General features: G+C 53.4%; 5 protein-coding genes across 5 annotated transcripts; 4 read left to right on the plus strand and 1 right to left on the minus strand.

Moving 5' to 3' along the window:
* BDP81DRAFT_422130 (uncharacterized protein) lies at positions 1-647 on the plus strand. Its single transcript, XM_060589965.1, has one exon. The coding sequence runs from the start codon at positions 138-140 to the stop codon at positions 390-392; it is 255 nt and encodes an 84-aa protein (XP_060448555.1). The 5' UTR covers positions 1-137; the 3' UTR covers positions 393-647.
* A 409-nt stretch (positions 648-1,056) lies between these two features.
* Positions 1,057-2,122, plus strand: BDP81DRAFT_185808 (uncharacterized protein). The gene has a single exon (XM_060582348.1). The coding sequence runs from the start codon at positions 1,240-1,242 to the stop codon at positions 1,801-1,803; it is 564 nt and encodes a 187-aa protein (XP_060448556.1). The 5' UTR covers positions 1,057-1,239; the 3' UTR covers positions 1,804-2,122.
* A 2,414-nt stretch (positions 2,123-4,536) lies between these two features.
* On the plus strand, positions 4,537-5,313 carry BDP81DRAFT_185822 (uncharacterized protein). Its single transcript, XM_060582349.1, has 2 exons — positions 4,537-4,716; positions 4,838-5,313. Exons 1-2 carry the CDS (start codon positions 4,623-4,625, stop codon positions 5,230-5,232), a joined length of 489 nt encoding a protein of 162 aa, XP_060448557.1. The 5' UTR covers positions 4,537-4,622; the 3' UTR covers positions 5,233-5,313.
* A 3,040-nt stretch (positions 5,314-8,353) lies between these two features.
* On the minus strand, positions 8,354-9,252 carry BDP81DRAFT_422143 (uncharacterized protein; the record flags this gene model as incomplete). The annotated part of the gene is made up of 1 exon (XM_060589966.1): positions 8,354-9,252. A coding segment is annotated over exon 1 (763 nt), but the record flags the coding sequence as incomplete, so codon positions are not given.
* A 2,730-nt stretch (positions 9,253-11,982) lies between these two features.
* Positions 11,983-12,595, plus strand: BDP81DRAFT_422147 (uncharacterized protein). The gene has a single exon (XM_060589967.1). The coding sequence runs from the start codon at positions 12,153-12,155 to the stop codon at positions 12,327-12,329; it is 177 nt and encodes a 58-aa protein (XP_060448559.1). The 5' UTR covers positions 11,983-12,152; the 3' UTR covers positions 12,330-12,595.
* Positions 12,596-15,424: the final 2,829 nt, after the last annotated feature.

A 15,424-nucleotide genomic window follows, 5' to 3' on the forward strand; every position in this document is an offset into this window, starting at 1 on the left:
GTATATGCGACAGTTTTACATGGTCTACTTGTAGAGTACGGCAATGCGTGGTACCTGGCACCTGTCCATCTATTCACGCCCGATAAGAGCAGATCCCAACAAACCTCACATGCTTCTTGGCTCTATAGGCACGATACATGTTCCAATGGCGCCGGTATTCGCTGCTCGCCATGGATCCTTCACGTTTCCACTGTCCGAGATGTCTCGACAACATTTGCCATCACACACATGACATGGAATTTGTCAATCACCTCTCAAACATCACATCAGTCACACACGTAGAGTGCAACTGTGGCTTTGCACTGCTATCGAAGAACTGCCCGATCTGCGACGGCCACTACCACAGACCATGCGTTCGCCTCTACTGTGTGAAAGGGCGTGCATTAGCTTGAGGTGGACGCAACTCCGACACCCGGTCTCAACAGCAAACTTTACGCCGTTCATGTCGACCCGAACCATAGCAAGGAGTTGCTGCACCCGTCTGGGGAACCAATTGCCCAAGGATCGCCATATCGGAATCATCAGTTCATCGCCGGACCTAGTCCTGGTCTCCAGAAGCAATGTCTGTTGATTGAACCGTTGAATTTCACCTGTCGCCTGCGTTGCCTCACACGAAGAGCGAGAACAGGCAACCTTTCAGAAAACGGTATATTCTCCACAGCGCGCGCAATGCGGCCCGGCAGCCCTTTGCATGCAGCTTTCTGGCCTTCCCCTTGGGCCATTTTTACGGATCATCGTCAACCGTGTTCTAATTCTTGCCTCCGCCCACCGACTTGTCGCATATCCGTCCAGATTCAGGATCAACTTATCATGCCATCATTGCAGAGTAGACATGGGATACTGACCGTATTCCGCAATATAATGACGGGATGAAGAATCTTCACCTGGTAATCACGGTTGCGCCGAGCTGGAATTCATCTTCCACGAGCTCCAGAGGCCCGCCATTGTCCGGGGGGCGAGGAACCTTAGCACTCACCAAATATAGGGGTATCCGTACCTTCATGCAGGTTCCGCCCCTATGCAGGAACGACTGGCTCGACCAATAGCTTTCACGCAGCGAAGCCGGTGCCCCATCAGCATCGGCGTCAGCCACACGCATTCGACTGACCGTTTCACACTCTCTTTCATTTCAAAATAGACTAACGGCGTCGCAAACTGCAAGCTTCGTTTAGGTCTCGGGTCTTGACTAGAGACTCTACATTCCTCGGGCACAATCATCTGCGTAACGGGCTATTACGGATGTACTTTGAAATCGGCAACAGTGCTCGAGGAGTTCGCTCGGCACCGCTTCAGTTCGGACCAGACCAGCCCTTTGCGTTGCCCAGCATTTCGATGTTGGTAGGCCCTGCTGCCAGTCATCTTTGTTCCTTCCGTCTGGAAGGGAACACCCCTTCTCTACCGTGGATCTCACTTGTTGGAGTGTTCGAGGGACCCAGGTCTGCCTGTGGGTGTATCCATATCTCATCCAGGCCTCCGCCAACTCAGGCTCTGGAATTCTGCTTCCGCAGAGATCGTCTTCCACCCATCCCAAGTCTATCACCCAGGGGGCCTGGACTGCTCCTGCGGCGCACGTCCTCTGCTATACGACCCTGCCAACGACTAGCTCGTCACCGCCCTGAACCCCCCAAGCTATCACGCCAATTTTCGTCTGCCGCGATGCTCTGGGATAACCTCTACGGCAGCATGCCCGCTCTACCCTCGCACGAATCTGGACAACCCTCGTGGGAGATCTTTCCAGCATCATACGGAGAGACCATACGGATACACGTCCGTCGCAACGGACGTGCGGTCCCAAGCATCTGATAGGGGCCGATATGAAGAATAATAGCCAAGCGGCGAGTGGAATCCATGGGGCAAAGCTTGCAGCTACGCTCAGTCACACAACTGACACGTCTACTCGTACCTGCCTCCATCTTTCTGCGTCTCCCTCATCACCATATGCATGAATACGGAACCCAGTCAATTACTGATTGGCCAAGGGGGTGATTTCATATCATCTTCTTGCAGGGTCGTTCATGAGATATACAACACTCTCACCTGGGGGTGTCCCAGATTTTGCCAAACCGAGGTTCGTTGCTTGAGTCTCCCTGCGAGACTGAGGCGATAATTACGAAAGCAGGCCCCGGATGAAGAGAGAGTGCTCACAGAGTTTGTGAGCTCCAAGAGATGCAAATATCGCGATGCAGGGTGTGTGACTCGCGATGCGAGTTGGAACCCAAGGCAGGGTATGACTTGTCGAGGGGCTGAAGAGATATCCGTACGAATACCTCGAAAGCACCCAAAGCACTCACGTGCCACCGCTTAGTACATATGGGGGTGGCCCATGATAATTGGAGTATCAGACGAAAGCATTACATGTCTCTCGTCGATTAAAGAGTCTCCGTATTAGAGACACGGAATGGGGGAAAAGCATATTCAAATCTTCCACGCTTCGGCTGGACTAGATTGCTCCTTCGCCGCGTATTCTCGAGGCTGAGGCCGAATTACCGGCTGTTATATCGAGCCGTTGTTTCCAGAGCGAGCCACCCAGCACCGAAGACAATCCTTGTTCGGGATGGGGAATTTGGACACGGACGCATCGGACTTGCTCCAATTTTCGCCGCCACGATCCGGAGACAAGGACCTGAAGAAGATTGAGAAAGAAGAATACACTGGGTCTAACGAGATCCAGTCTTCTCGAAGCTGTATCTGGCGTGCTGGTCAACCTGAATACCAGACGACTGGGAATTGTCCAGAGAAATGATTGGGGGAGGGTTGGGAGAAACCCGTCATATTGCATACAAAGAAAGACCCGACAAGAACCAAGAGGACAATCACAACCCTTTCTCTCACGATATGCCGACACCGTGTCCTCGCCTTAGTCGGAGTCTCTGTGGGTTTGTGTGGGCAGAAGAATGGAATATACGCTGATGAAACCTGGATCGCCGGCCAGCGCAGGCCGCAGGCATGCCTGGGTTTTTTCTTTTGTGTGGTCCGTGGCTGTACCTGAAGATTCCTTCTCAAACAAACAACTCGCGGCCTCACTTCACTGGGATTGGCCTGACTGCACGAAAACTCAACGTCAATATCGCAATGAACAGTCAAACAATAACCTCAAACTCCAAAGCCGAGTGCGAACCTCTATCCTAGTTACCGGATGAATCTTCGTTGAATCGCTCGTTGCCGGCATGTCATCAAAGAAGAAAAAGGTTTGAATATTTCGGGTTTGGACAGCCGCTAGAGCATATTGGCGGCCGCAGAACCAAGGCATCAAGGATCAAGCCCGCAGTCTCGTCAGACGGACTGTGAAAGAGACCGGCACCGAAATACGGCGGCCCAGCATGTCGTCCAAACTGGCTTCAAAGAGATCTTCATACAGTCGACGACACCATCCCGGGAAACCCCTCAGCAATTCAAGAGTGCCAATTCTTTTAGGCTGGTGGGCCTTGGTCCTCGACAGACAAGTTCAGCAATTGGCCCAGGCTTATTTCATCCGTGAGTGCACATCAAACGTTGACAGCAACCCCCTTGGCCTTTTTTGCCTGCTCTTGGTATCCGCCGTGGCATTTCTTCCTATTCAATACGACCCGGTCCTGGAAATACCAAGCTATCCCAGGGCAACGTTGGACTGCATGTGGGGGTTTCGATTTTCGATGCCCACTTCCCTCGGCCGTGTTGAATATTGTACGGATACTCGTTGACGAGGATGGACGGAAGGAACTGCTGGAGATAGGTATTCTTTTCCTCGACATGACCTCGTCTGTGGATAAAACATGAACCTCTCGCAAGGATAGGCACTCATGTCTCCAGCGCTACGGCCACAGACTGGCAGGGTAGTGTTCATGGTTCAAGGATTACAGATTTCTAACTACCTCAGAAAGAGCGTCATGGCAAGCATATTTGGCTTCAACGCACGACATGTAAGTATGCCCGTGGCCGGCAGGCAGTGGGACAGGACGGTGCCTTTTTCCAGACTGGCTGGGGCGTGGAGCCGGGGCACTCCCTGGTTAATTCCTATTGAAGCGCGTACAGCAACAGATTTCGAATTACGGGCACGGCGATATTGAACTACACAATGCCGCGATGTTCCGAGACTGACGGTGGATTTGGCAACCGGCGAAACAGAGCAATTTGGAGTTGGCACGATGAACGAGAACAGATTTGTGGGCTTGCGGCAGTTGAACATTGCCCAAGTCACTCACTTGTGGGCATTCTTGGTCAGAAGCGAGTTGTGAGTGTGACAAGCCGTCGGAACGTCGCAAGCCAGGAGGGTGCAAGGGCTTGCCTAAACCAAGGGATCGCCTTTTATAACGACAAAGCACGCCAACCAGAGCTGTCTATTGATGGCCGAGCAACGGTTGGATATTGGCTTCCAACGAAGACACTGGTAACGATTGGTGTGCTTGAGCCGTTGTGCTTGGTCTCGAGTAGTGGTGACGTCGACCACAACCGTTGCAAAGCTACAGATTAGGGGGAGCTCTCGTGGGCAACACACAACCAAACAAGCCATGTCCCAATAGAGCGACACACGGGTATTTCATTGGTCAGTCTGTTTTGCTGGCTCCCTCGAGCTGGGAACCTGACGTGTCTGGGCAGAGGATGAGGGAAATTTCCGATGCCGGTTGTGGACGAGGTCTTATCCAATGGCAAGGGATAATGGCTGCCAACCGGGCAACACCAATCCCAAGCCAATGGAAACCGCTGCATCATCCCACGCCACGGCCATCAAGCAAGCAAGCTGCCCTTGTGCGGCGTGCCAGCCCTGAGCCCATGTCGACGGGCAGCAAGCAGTGAGCAACGGCCCCCAGGGGACACACCAGGCCCGACTTGGCTTTCTCTGCTCACCTGTGCCGCGCAGTTCCATTCCTTCGGGTCTCTGGAAGGGGGCTGACAGCCGGACGGAGACAGAATACCTTACACAGTACCTTGCCGAACGTCTATTTGCCTCCTATTGTCAGCCGCGACCCAGTTCTTTGCCTTCATTTCGAATCTCGCATCCGACTCCGGTGCTGGGCCTGTTCGTCTCGAGCCTCTGGCTGTCAAGACTCAGAAGTCAGAAACCACTCAGCTTGCACCATCGACAAGCCTTGCCGGACCCTGCCCCGGCCTCATCGGTCAAGGCTTGCTATCCGTATATGGCTTGCTTCAGGTCGTCACCTGAAGAATCGTCTTCTCACCCCGGCGAGGCAGGCAATGCCTGTCATGATCCGCCCTCATTTCCAACCGGATCCATTGACCGCCGCTCTCGCCTGACCTGACAGCGGGCTTTGCCGTCATTGCAGCAAACAGCGCAGCATGCCCTGCCCGGTGTGTGTTTCTTCTTGCTGTGGAAATTGTGGCCTGAGCACGCTGGGCGACTGACACACAAGGCCTGCCACCGACCACTAAATTCCAGGTTCACCGTGTTACCTTGGATGGGTGTCAAGTTGGAAAATACAACGGTGATAACTGCAGCTCGGTTGCGAGATGCGAACTGCGACTCGCAAGTCCGCACCATATCGTGCCTCTTCCGTCGCCGTCCTTCACACGCCGCGTGCCTGAACTCATGTCAGCCCGGGGGCCAGCCCCGGGGACATTGGTGGTTCTCCTCCGCAGAGTTCTTCCAAGTCCACAGTCGCAACTGACTCGTTGTCTACGCGACCCTCCGCTAGCGGTGTCGTAGTGTCTCGACGAGAGTGAGAGCTGGTTTCCACAGTATCACTACTAGGGAACGGCGCTGCAGGCCGAGATGCACTAGTGGAAGCCCAAACACGTCTGCTTAGGAAGCAGGAATCTACCCCATGGTCTCCGCCTCTGCAACACTACGCAGGTTGATGATCTCTTTGAGAAACAGCCCAGGGCCGGCATCGTGTGCCAAAAAAAAAAACCCGAGGCGGTTCAGCGGCACAATTACGCTCTTCTGTCTCAGACGCCCTGCCTAAGGGCGGCTGCTTCCACTACACCACGGGCGTTACAGGCCGGTGAGCCTTGTCTAACGCGGCCGATGTATCATCGATGGAACCCGAAAGATACGAAGACCCCTCATTCCCACGCCAGTCCCTACTGTACTCCCTGACTTTCATCCCCGTACTCGAACTAATACGCTGTCAATGGCAACTCTCGCAAGTATCGGGCCGGCAAGTGTGCAAATCATCAATGCCAAGAGACGTCTGGCACTGAGTCCCGACTCGGTAGGCAGCGCATTCAATGGATTTCTTTAGCTACCTCGCTCCAGTGGGCTACGGATACTAACATAGGCTATCCTCACTGTCGTAGCGTGGCTCGAATGGAGCTCCGGTGGCTAATCATCCACATGGGCTTGATGCTCCTAACGCCATCAACACAAGAGCCGTCAACACAAGAGCCGTCATGATATGCACAGCACAATCTCCGAAGACACCCCAGATAGCAGAGAGATAGCTCCACGGCCGAGTCAAACACACATCTGAACAGACGCGGGGGAACTCAGCGGGTTCAAGACGTCCGAAACGGTACGTACGGCCATCGCAGACAGCGCGAAGTAACGCTGAGAGACTGAAGTCGAGGTGACCCACGACAGAGACACAGGGGATGATGGGATGGGATGGTGTTCGAGGAGGCTGGGGGAGGACGATCCCTAACCCAGGGGCGCTCTCACTGCTTCTCTCACTGGCCAGTGATCTGAAAGGGTCCTCCGTCCCCCGCACACTAGCTCCTAGTCAGGAACGAGCGTTCTAGCCCAGGCCCGAAGCTGTCGAGGCGCGCAAGCCAGGGCCAGCGTGAGGAGGGGCAGCCAGGTTTTGGCGGCTTTGAGCCTTGGTTGTTGCCCTTACAGTGTACTGCGACACTGTTATCAATGGAAAATACATCATGACCGCCTCGCGGCTACAATACAACTCTAGGCCAAACTAGTTCATACGCGGATCGATGGGGGTCACATCTCATCACATCGTTCGGCAGCTGACCGATCATGGCCCTCATCTTTGCCCGCCTATGCCAAATTTTACAGTTGCATTGGGCTATCGACTGCTTGGCAAGTCGATCAGGCGCACGCCTGCTGGGCAAATTCGCGTCGATTCTCGCGGATAAAGTCGAGACTAAGGTTCGGGACAGCACGTCCAGACTGGACACTCTGGTATTGCAAGGCCCATAATAAACAAGTATGGCGTCAACCGCGTATGAGACGAGTTGCGCAGGGGGGTGAAAGGGACCCTGGACGAGAGCCTCTGGCGCATTGATCAAGTATGAGGATCCGGGTTCAGTCTTGCCGTCCCGCAAGACTGATCGTCTTGAGCCTCAACTTGGTTTCGACGATGAAGCCCCCAAGGTTGCTGTCGATGCTGGGGCCAGGCCACGACGCGGTTAACCAGAACGGATGGAGATGTCCACGGTTTCAGCTCCAAGAACATGAGCCGCGGCCCAAGGCTGCCAAGAATTGGACGCCGCAAAAGCCTGAGCCGAGAAGGATCAATTATCCAGGAGACACAAATACCGTACGGATACACCACTGCTCGACTACACTGCACTGCTACACTGCTACAAATCTTGACGGGTGCAAAATCAAACTGGCCACAGAGGCCCCAGCTGTCAAGCGGAAATCAAACGCGGATCGCCCATTGGTCAGGGAGTTGACGTGTGTGTATCCGTAAAGATTGAAACATCTTCAAGGGCGGACAAGCACCCACTCTGGCCGGATGTGTTCCGCGGGGACTTTCTCGCCTCTGTACGTTGTACCGACATGGATAACGCGATTCTCGCAAGCTTCAGTCGCATGAGAATGTGCTGTAGGTGGGAGAGATCCTACTTCGTACCCAATGGCTGCCAAAGGGCCGTCACAACTGGACAATGCCAACCCGCCGCTTGATTTTGACTACCCAAGAGGCGCGCTAGCGGAATCCAAACAAGAAAGCGCTTGTATTGACATGATCAACGTCAACGTCGTCTTGCAGAGGCGGGGCCAAGGTGGTATGAAGGACGATAAGATTACGTGCCGTGGAATACGGCTATATCACGTCGCGATTATTAATTCACGTCCGATAACTACAACCTGCATCTTTTTAACTGCAGGGGGAGGGGTGTTAGGATATATCGGGTGCCGAGTCATCATGAGACACTTTGAACCCCCCACTCTGAGTTTACGCCATCCGGAGAAGAATTGCTAACAAAGTTAGACTCTTTGGAGACTTGGAGTCCATGTCGACGCTGAACAGTACGGATACACCATCAAGCATCAAGCCTATCGGAGAAAAGACGACGGTAAAAGCGACTGACTGGCTTCCTTACCAGGAGAAACCTCGCTGGCCATACTGTGCTTTACGCATAAGTACAACGGTTCCCAGTCATGTCCTGCAGGCGTTCGCAGCAGGGCAAAGCGGGGCAAAGCGGGGCAGGTCAGAATATCAACACGGGCAAAGAGGCATGAATGCTCGGTCATGTCATTTTGAATGGCAACTGCCGACTTATCGATAATGCTGCGAAGCCTGGGATTACTCCAGGGCGCTTCCCAATGAAGATTAAGTTGGACCTATCGCTTGCAGATGCCATTGTACGAGACTGAAGGTCTGCCATCACAAAGGGGTTTCTCCTCCTTTGACCATACGGGCAAGCTCCGGCTCTCGTTGGAACCAGCATCGGGCACTCCACCCTTGGCCTTTGGATATCAACACGTTGGATTGAGTCTGGTAGCGGCGTGCCAGGGGTTCGCAGGAACTCTCTATCTTCGACGTAAAACCGACAGCTTGCGGACGAGACTGACTGATCAAAAAGACTCATGCCGCGCCCGAAATAAGGAGTCAAAGCGCTCGACTGGGCGGGTCGGTCAAGAGAGTCCATTTCCTGCCCCCTCCGACTTATTACTACGAAAGGCATTGTTACCGCGAAAGGGGTTCGCCTTCCCCGAGGCCTCTCAATCTCGCATGAGTTACGACGGATGATGATTTTCTGCAAGTCGAATCGCAAGGGGAAAATATGACAAACTTTCTGGTGCGATGGGGTTCCAACAGCATGGAACAATGGTCCTATCGACCATGCAACGGCCGTCACTTGATCGGAATGTACGTCGAACAATCTGGCAGGAAAGGTGCATCGGTCGGCCGAGGAGAACCTTTCGGGAGGGGTCGTCGACTGGGCCAGCATGCACGCGAACCACAACCGTACAATCACCATGCTGCTGCTGCATGCCTTTACGGTGCCCGGCATGGCGAATCTGTGGCGCGGCGCCGGAGTTATTTCCTAACAACTCACGACTTGTCACAATGGTCTGTCGGTCAGAATAATGACGCTGTCCGCTGCGTGTCTCGCTTGAGCCCCCCCCCCGCGGCGTGTGTGCCACGGCAGACGTCGTCCGATGTGTCAGTTGAGCCAACATGAGATTCAAATCCCACTGCATCCTCCCCAGGCCTACGGATTTTCACGAGGCGGAGTGACCATGACGGATTGATGTTGGTTCCTGCCTGCGGACACCTGCACTGACTGCTGTGGTGTTTGCAGGCAAACCTGGTGGTCGGTCTTCCGAGTCCCGGACGGACGTCGTGGGACGATGGTGGGTTCTCTTTGGGCCGGACATCGACCAGTCACTTTGTCAATGTGCGTTGATGTCATGTCTAGGCACACAAACGATGCCTGTCGCGCTGTGTCCTCCTTGCCTCCGAGAGAGGGAGGAGAAAATTCTTTCATCCTTACAGACGAACACTGGGTCCGGATGCCGCACGCTGGTGGCCGCGAAGGGCTGGGCTCTCAAGAGAGTTTGTGTGTGCAGGCTCCGGAACAGCATCGAATGAGCCGAACGTCCAACGTTGAAATCGTCGAAACAGGGTCGCGAGCAGGTACACAGTAATGGCTGCTCTTTGACTACTGCAGCTTCCTCCGCATTCCGCTAGCCAGTTTGCGAGGGGTTTTGCTCTCTCTCTCTCTCTCTCTCTCTCTCTCAGACTTGTCCCGGTAGTGTCGTGATCGACGCCTGCCTGCCGTCGGCTAGTCCTTTTTTTGCCCATTTTTTGCCCAAGAACGGGTGCGATAAACGCTTTCTCGCCGACACAGGATGGGTAAACTCTCCGGAAGCCGCGAGAGCGACGCCATTGGTCGAACTCTCTTACACAACCTCCTTGCAAACACCAGATATGAGAGCGAGAGCAGCGATTGAAGAGGCATCTTCAAAGAAACCCCCATCTGCCGCTCGACTCGCAACAAGACTTGGAAAAGTCTCCTCACTCATTCATCGGTATTTTGCTCTCTCACGTTTCTTGGTAGTTACATGCAGGTTGTGTCGCGAGACGCATGCAAAGAGGTCTGTCCCTTTGCAGATCGAGCATGCGCGCACGGTATGACGTCCGGTTGGACCTTTTCTTGACCCTCCTTTCGCCTCCTCCCAAATAATTGCTTATTCTTCTTCTCGGCTGCTTCTCTAGACCGGCAGATGAGCGTCCGCAATACTTTGGAGAAGTAGCAAAGTCACTGAAACAGAAGGATGACAGATTCCAGCTGCCTGTCGACATCAAACCCCCGATCCAAGATTCTCTGCACATGACAATGGCTTGCATAGTCCGCCAGTCCACTAGTCTTGCTCATATTCGGCGATTTTATCGAAGTTTCCCCCGCCCTCTTTCCACTAGATCCTTCCGGTATTCTATGCCATCGAACGGAAGTAATCGATATTCACCGAGCCGGGTGTCGCACGAACTCTTCTTTCATGCTTCCGCTACTATCTTGGCGCAAACGAAGCAAGACTTCACCAGACGAAAGTGTGTCTGTGAGACAGATTGACTACGGGTAGAAGCAAGATCTCTCTCCATGTATCCGAGAGCGAACGGGAAGCAACGTGGCCGCCGGCCGGGTGCGGGTTGACAACGTCAGGACAACGGGTTCATGGGGAAGCGTTCGTCACAAAAGAGTGTTGATTTGTTTATGCCTTTCATTGTCCAGATGGAAACAAAACAAACAGAGCAGAGCACAACATACAGAATAGGTGCGGTTTACGAGGGACGGACGTCCAGATCTCAGAGGTCAGTGGGCAACACAACACGTTTCCTGGGGAAAGCTCTCGGGTCTTAGTCTGAACCTTTTTTTTTCCCCCGTTCACACCTTTCACGGTGTTGGTGTTGGCGATGCCGTGCCCTAGGTCCCGGGACCGCTCGCTCGGGGGAAGACCGTTGGCTGCGAACGAACGCCGTCTGTTCGCGCCACGCTAGATGGTGGTGGTCACCGTGGTGCCGGTGTTGAACAGTTCACCCGTGAGCGTGAGTGTATGTGCGTATGTGTGTGTCTGTGGTTGCCTTGACGGCGATGACAAGACCGAACGTACGTTGGGGGCAAGGCCAGCCAGAATGGAAGCGGCTGGGGATTTGATGACGACTACTACGTTACGACGAAGGACGATAATGGCCGTGTGTTTGCCTTGATGGGCGTGGCGTCACGGACAATTCATTCACAGTTTACTTTTTGATTTTACGCACAGAACAGAAGCAAAGCTTCCGGTGACAACAAACAAACGTATCTTGCCGTTCTTTTGCTTCCCGCCGCCTCCGATCTGGGGAAGTCCATGTGGCAGTGTCTGTTCCAAAAATTCCAGTTTCTTTTTCTCTTTCCTTCTCGTTTCTTGTCCCGTCCCGCGCGCGAACATGGCGTTTCGTTCGAGCGCTCGAGCGAGAGCGGGCTGCGCTCGTTCCTGGTGTTCGCGTGAATGAAGGCGCGAGAAAAAGAAGAAACGAACGAAGGAACGAGCCGCATGGGCTCAGACAGAGAGGTCTCGCTCTCAGACTCAAAAACCAGGAACAGAACGACGAACAAGAGATGGATCTTCCGTTTGGTTGGCAAGATTAGATCTAGCTTGCCACTAAGCTGGGGTGTGAGGAGGGAACTGCCTTACTACTGCACGTACTACTTTGTACGTGCGGCGCCGAACGCGATGTGGTGACTCTGACGCCAAACAATATACCTTGCCGACTTCACACACACCTACACCTACTTTGTGAGTGAAGTGGAAATCACCTTACGGGATACACACGGATATGTGAAGAGGACTGAGCGTGAGATGTGTGTGTGTGTGTGTGTGTGAGAGAGAGAGAGAGAGAGAGAGAGAGAGAGAGAGAGAGAGAGAGAGACGTGAGGCACAGATTACGTGGGCTTCCATCACCTTCCTGCTCGACCGCGAGGAAAACATCGAATCAAACTCCCACACTCCCTCCCAATATCAGCCCGTTCTTGACAGCATCAAAGCAATGAACTTGCGTTCGTTGACGAACTTGTTCAACACATCAGGCAGCGCGCGCGGCCCTTGTATTTTTTTATTTTTTTTCGTAACTTGGTCCTTTTCGGTCGTCCCATCAACGGGCATTCGACAGGAAGCAATAGCAAAACTATATCGGTCTTTCTGGATCTTGGGTTCAAAGTTGTAAACTACTTTTGTGACGAATTGTGACAGGAACGCTTCGCCCTCCTCGGTCTCGTTCGTCTTCTGTCCTTGCCTTCCTGCGCCGTTTATGCCCTACCGGACTACCGTGCCATTGTTTCCCCTCCGTGCTTCATCATCACAATTTTCCTGTTCTCTCCCGCTCTTGGCCCTTGACCAGCACAATGCCTGTTCCCTTTGTGAACATCTCCGTGCCACCTGAGATGCCTAGTTTTTCATGGATCGTTCGATGGATCTTCCTCCTCCTCCTCCTCCCCCCCCCCGTGTCTCTATTCTCTCTGGACTTCCCTTCTTCCACCTCCGTGCTCCGTAAAGTCCGTTCGTATCGTCTCTATACACGCCCCCTCCCTGCGGTAAATCAACATTTCACATTTTCAGCTCGCAACTTCCGTGATCTTCACCTGTATAGCTCTACAAAGTACAGAGGGAGTATTTGCTCGGCCCTTCTGGGCCTGAAAACCTGTGAGAACCAAGGGAACCAGAGCCAATATCAAAAACGAAACAGGCGAACCAGACAGTCGAACCAAGTAAGCACCAAACTTACTTACCACTCACGGAGTCACGATATACGTCATCCATGGTTCTAGTCCAAAGATAGATCCAAACTCTCTTTTCCTTTGTTGTCTCCTCTCTCGCTGTCAGCCTGTCCTCTCTTCTCCCCCACCTGGGACTACCGGTCGATCACCAACACTCCATGTCAATCTGCGCCTTATCCCATCGTGCCATCTTACGAGTTCCAAAAGCTTAGCTATGAGGTAAAATGCTCTCACTCCAACCCTAGATCCCTTCCTCCCCATGTCCATCTCCCCCTAAACAGGCAGTGATCTTTTCTTTCTCCCTCTTGGACCCCTTTTCTCTGTCACTCCCCACGTCCTGAATAACTCCGAGGGAAAATGGAATCGCGAAATTCGCAAAAGTGAGGTCTGGATCAACGGGCTGGATCACGAATTTTTACCTACCTAAACCCCACGCTCGACCGAACTTCAGGCCCTGCTTTGCCAAGACCGAAGATTCGCAGGGACGGTTTTTTTACGTTACCGTACAGCGTACATAGCTCCCCCACGCGGGTTCGACTGCGGACGACTGCGGGCGAGAACGCGGGTCGACGGGGCACGAGCGCCGAAGGGGGAGGGACTCCCCATCGGAGTGGGTTCCCGCCCCGGATAGCTCACGGGGTGGTGGTTGATCACTGATGATGGGAGAAAAGCAGGCGGTAAGGGTAAGTAAGTTAAAGAAAGGAGTAGGTATTTTCGTAGATGATCCATGATGATGAATCGGGTATAGATGGTGACCAAATTTCTTTACTAGGACTATGACGAAATACTCCGAATAATTCATCCAGATATGCCGTAATCCTTACCCACGCCCATCACGAGAAAATAACGAAATACCCAGCTGAAAAAGTATATTTGTACCCTTCAACCTGGATGGTCTTTTGGCAGGGTCTTGCCGGCGGCAGAAGATCGTGAGACGACACCAAGTGGTTCCCCCTCTAGCCTCTCTTTTCCCCTATTTTGCACCTGTGCGTAAGGTAAGGTACAGCGTAGGAGCGCGCGCGCTCTCTCTCTCTCTCTCTCTCTCTCGCGCGCGCGCGCGCGGAATCTGACGAACCACGACTAGTACGACGCCCCCCCCCCTCTTATTCTATCTTGCCTACTTTGCACCATGTTCCCCTATCGGAAAGCCACAATGGCGAAGCTACGGAAAGACGGCGTGACCAAAAATCGCTCAGACGGTGGTGCTCCGTAGGCACGGAGCGGGCGGGCTGAGGGACCACCTCAGAAGGGGAAAAGAGGAAAACGTGGGAAAACGTGGATGCATATCGGCCGACCGCAACGTTTAGTGTAGCTCGACCGAACGGAGATGGATGGGGGGCGAACGGGCGATGGAGATGAAGATGAAGATGGAGATAATCGACAATTAGAACAAAAATAGGGGCCCCCGGGGGAGTTGCAGCTAACGGCGATGTTGCCATCAATGGCAAAGGTCCCAGAATAGGCAAAAAGATTTTCTTAACTAGGAGAAGAAAATTGGCCTTCTTGAATCGCGAACGTGACCCTTTTCGAACGTCACCGGAGTTCGCGCGACGTTGCAAATCTCCTCAACTTCTGCCCAGCTCCGCATGCCGGAAGAACCGGCGGAGCGGCGATTGTCGTTGCACGACTCAAGTTATCGCCTCCCTCATCCGAAGCTATTGTACGAGAGCTGACTCCGCAAAACCCGCAAGGCGCAGTAGCAGTACCTAATTACTCACAACTCAAATCTTGTTAGTCGTCTTTTTCCTTTTGTTCCTGGTGTTCTGGGCCCGCCGTTCCTCTCTCTCTCTCTCTCTCTCTCCCAACATCCGATGTGTGAGCGTCAAGGCCTGCTGCGACTGCTCCCTTCTCTAACCTACGGTACGGGGAGGCTGGACTTGCATACTCAACCAAGTCATGACCCCGGTTCACAGCTGGTCATGGATGATCCTAATCCTGCTGCCTTCTTTGTTTTGTTGCTTATACAAAAAAAGATGAGAGCTGAGGAAAAACAACAACGACAACCGGCAACACGAGGCAGGATGGTTTCACCAGCCGTCATTGTCTGTGCTTGTTCATCCAGCTATTACAGATACGCCCTCTTCGTGCCTTGATCTACGATGGTTAGCGTCGGTCGGTATGCTGGATGGTGATGAGTACGTATCGCCAAGTGGTTGCTTTTCTTCTCCATTTTTAAACCTTCTCTCTCTCTCTCTCTCTCTCTCTCTCTGTGCCCCTTGCTCTTCTCCTTGCTTATTCTCTTAGTGTCGATTAGGCAGGTTTCGCTAGGCCTTTTGGGAATCATTCGGATACGTCCTATAATGTCTCCCGAGTAGTGCGCAAGGCTTGACGCCAAAGGGGTGCCGCCTTCGGGTTTGCGTGAGGGGACACTAGAGCTCGCGTTAGCTCGTCCGACTAATGCCGCTGCACGAATTCGTCCGGTAGGTGCAGACCGCTCGGTCATGGTTCGTTTGGCAAAACCGCAACTTGGCTCCGTCGAGGCAGGGCGAGGCAGCGAGCACCGGTGCCGATATCCGGTGATAGGGATGAATTTGATAATGGGGGT

This window comes from Colletotrichum phormii (genome assembly GCF_030913505.1).
Source record: "Colletotrichum phormii strain CBS 102054 chromosome Unknown BDP81scaffold_5, whole genome shotgun sequence".
NCBI lineage: Eukaryota > Fungi > Ascomycota > Sordariomycetes > Glomerellales > Glomerellaceae > Colletotrichum > Colletotrichum phormii.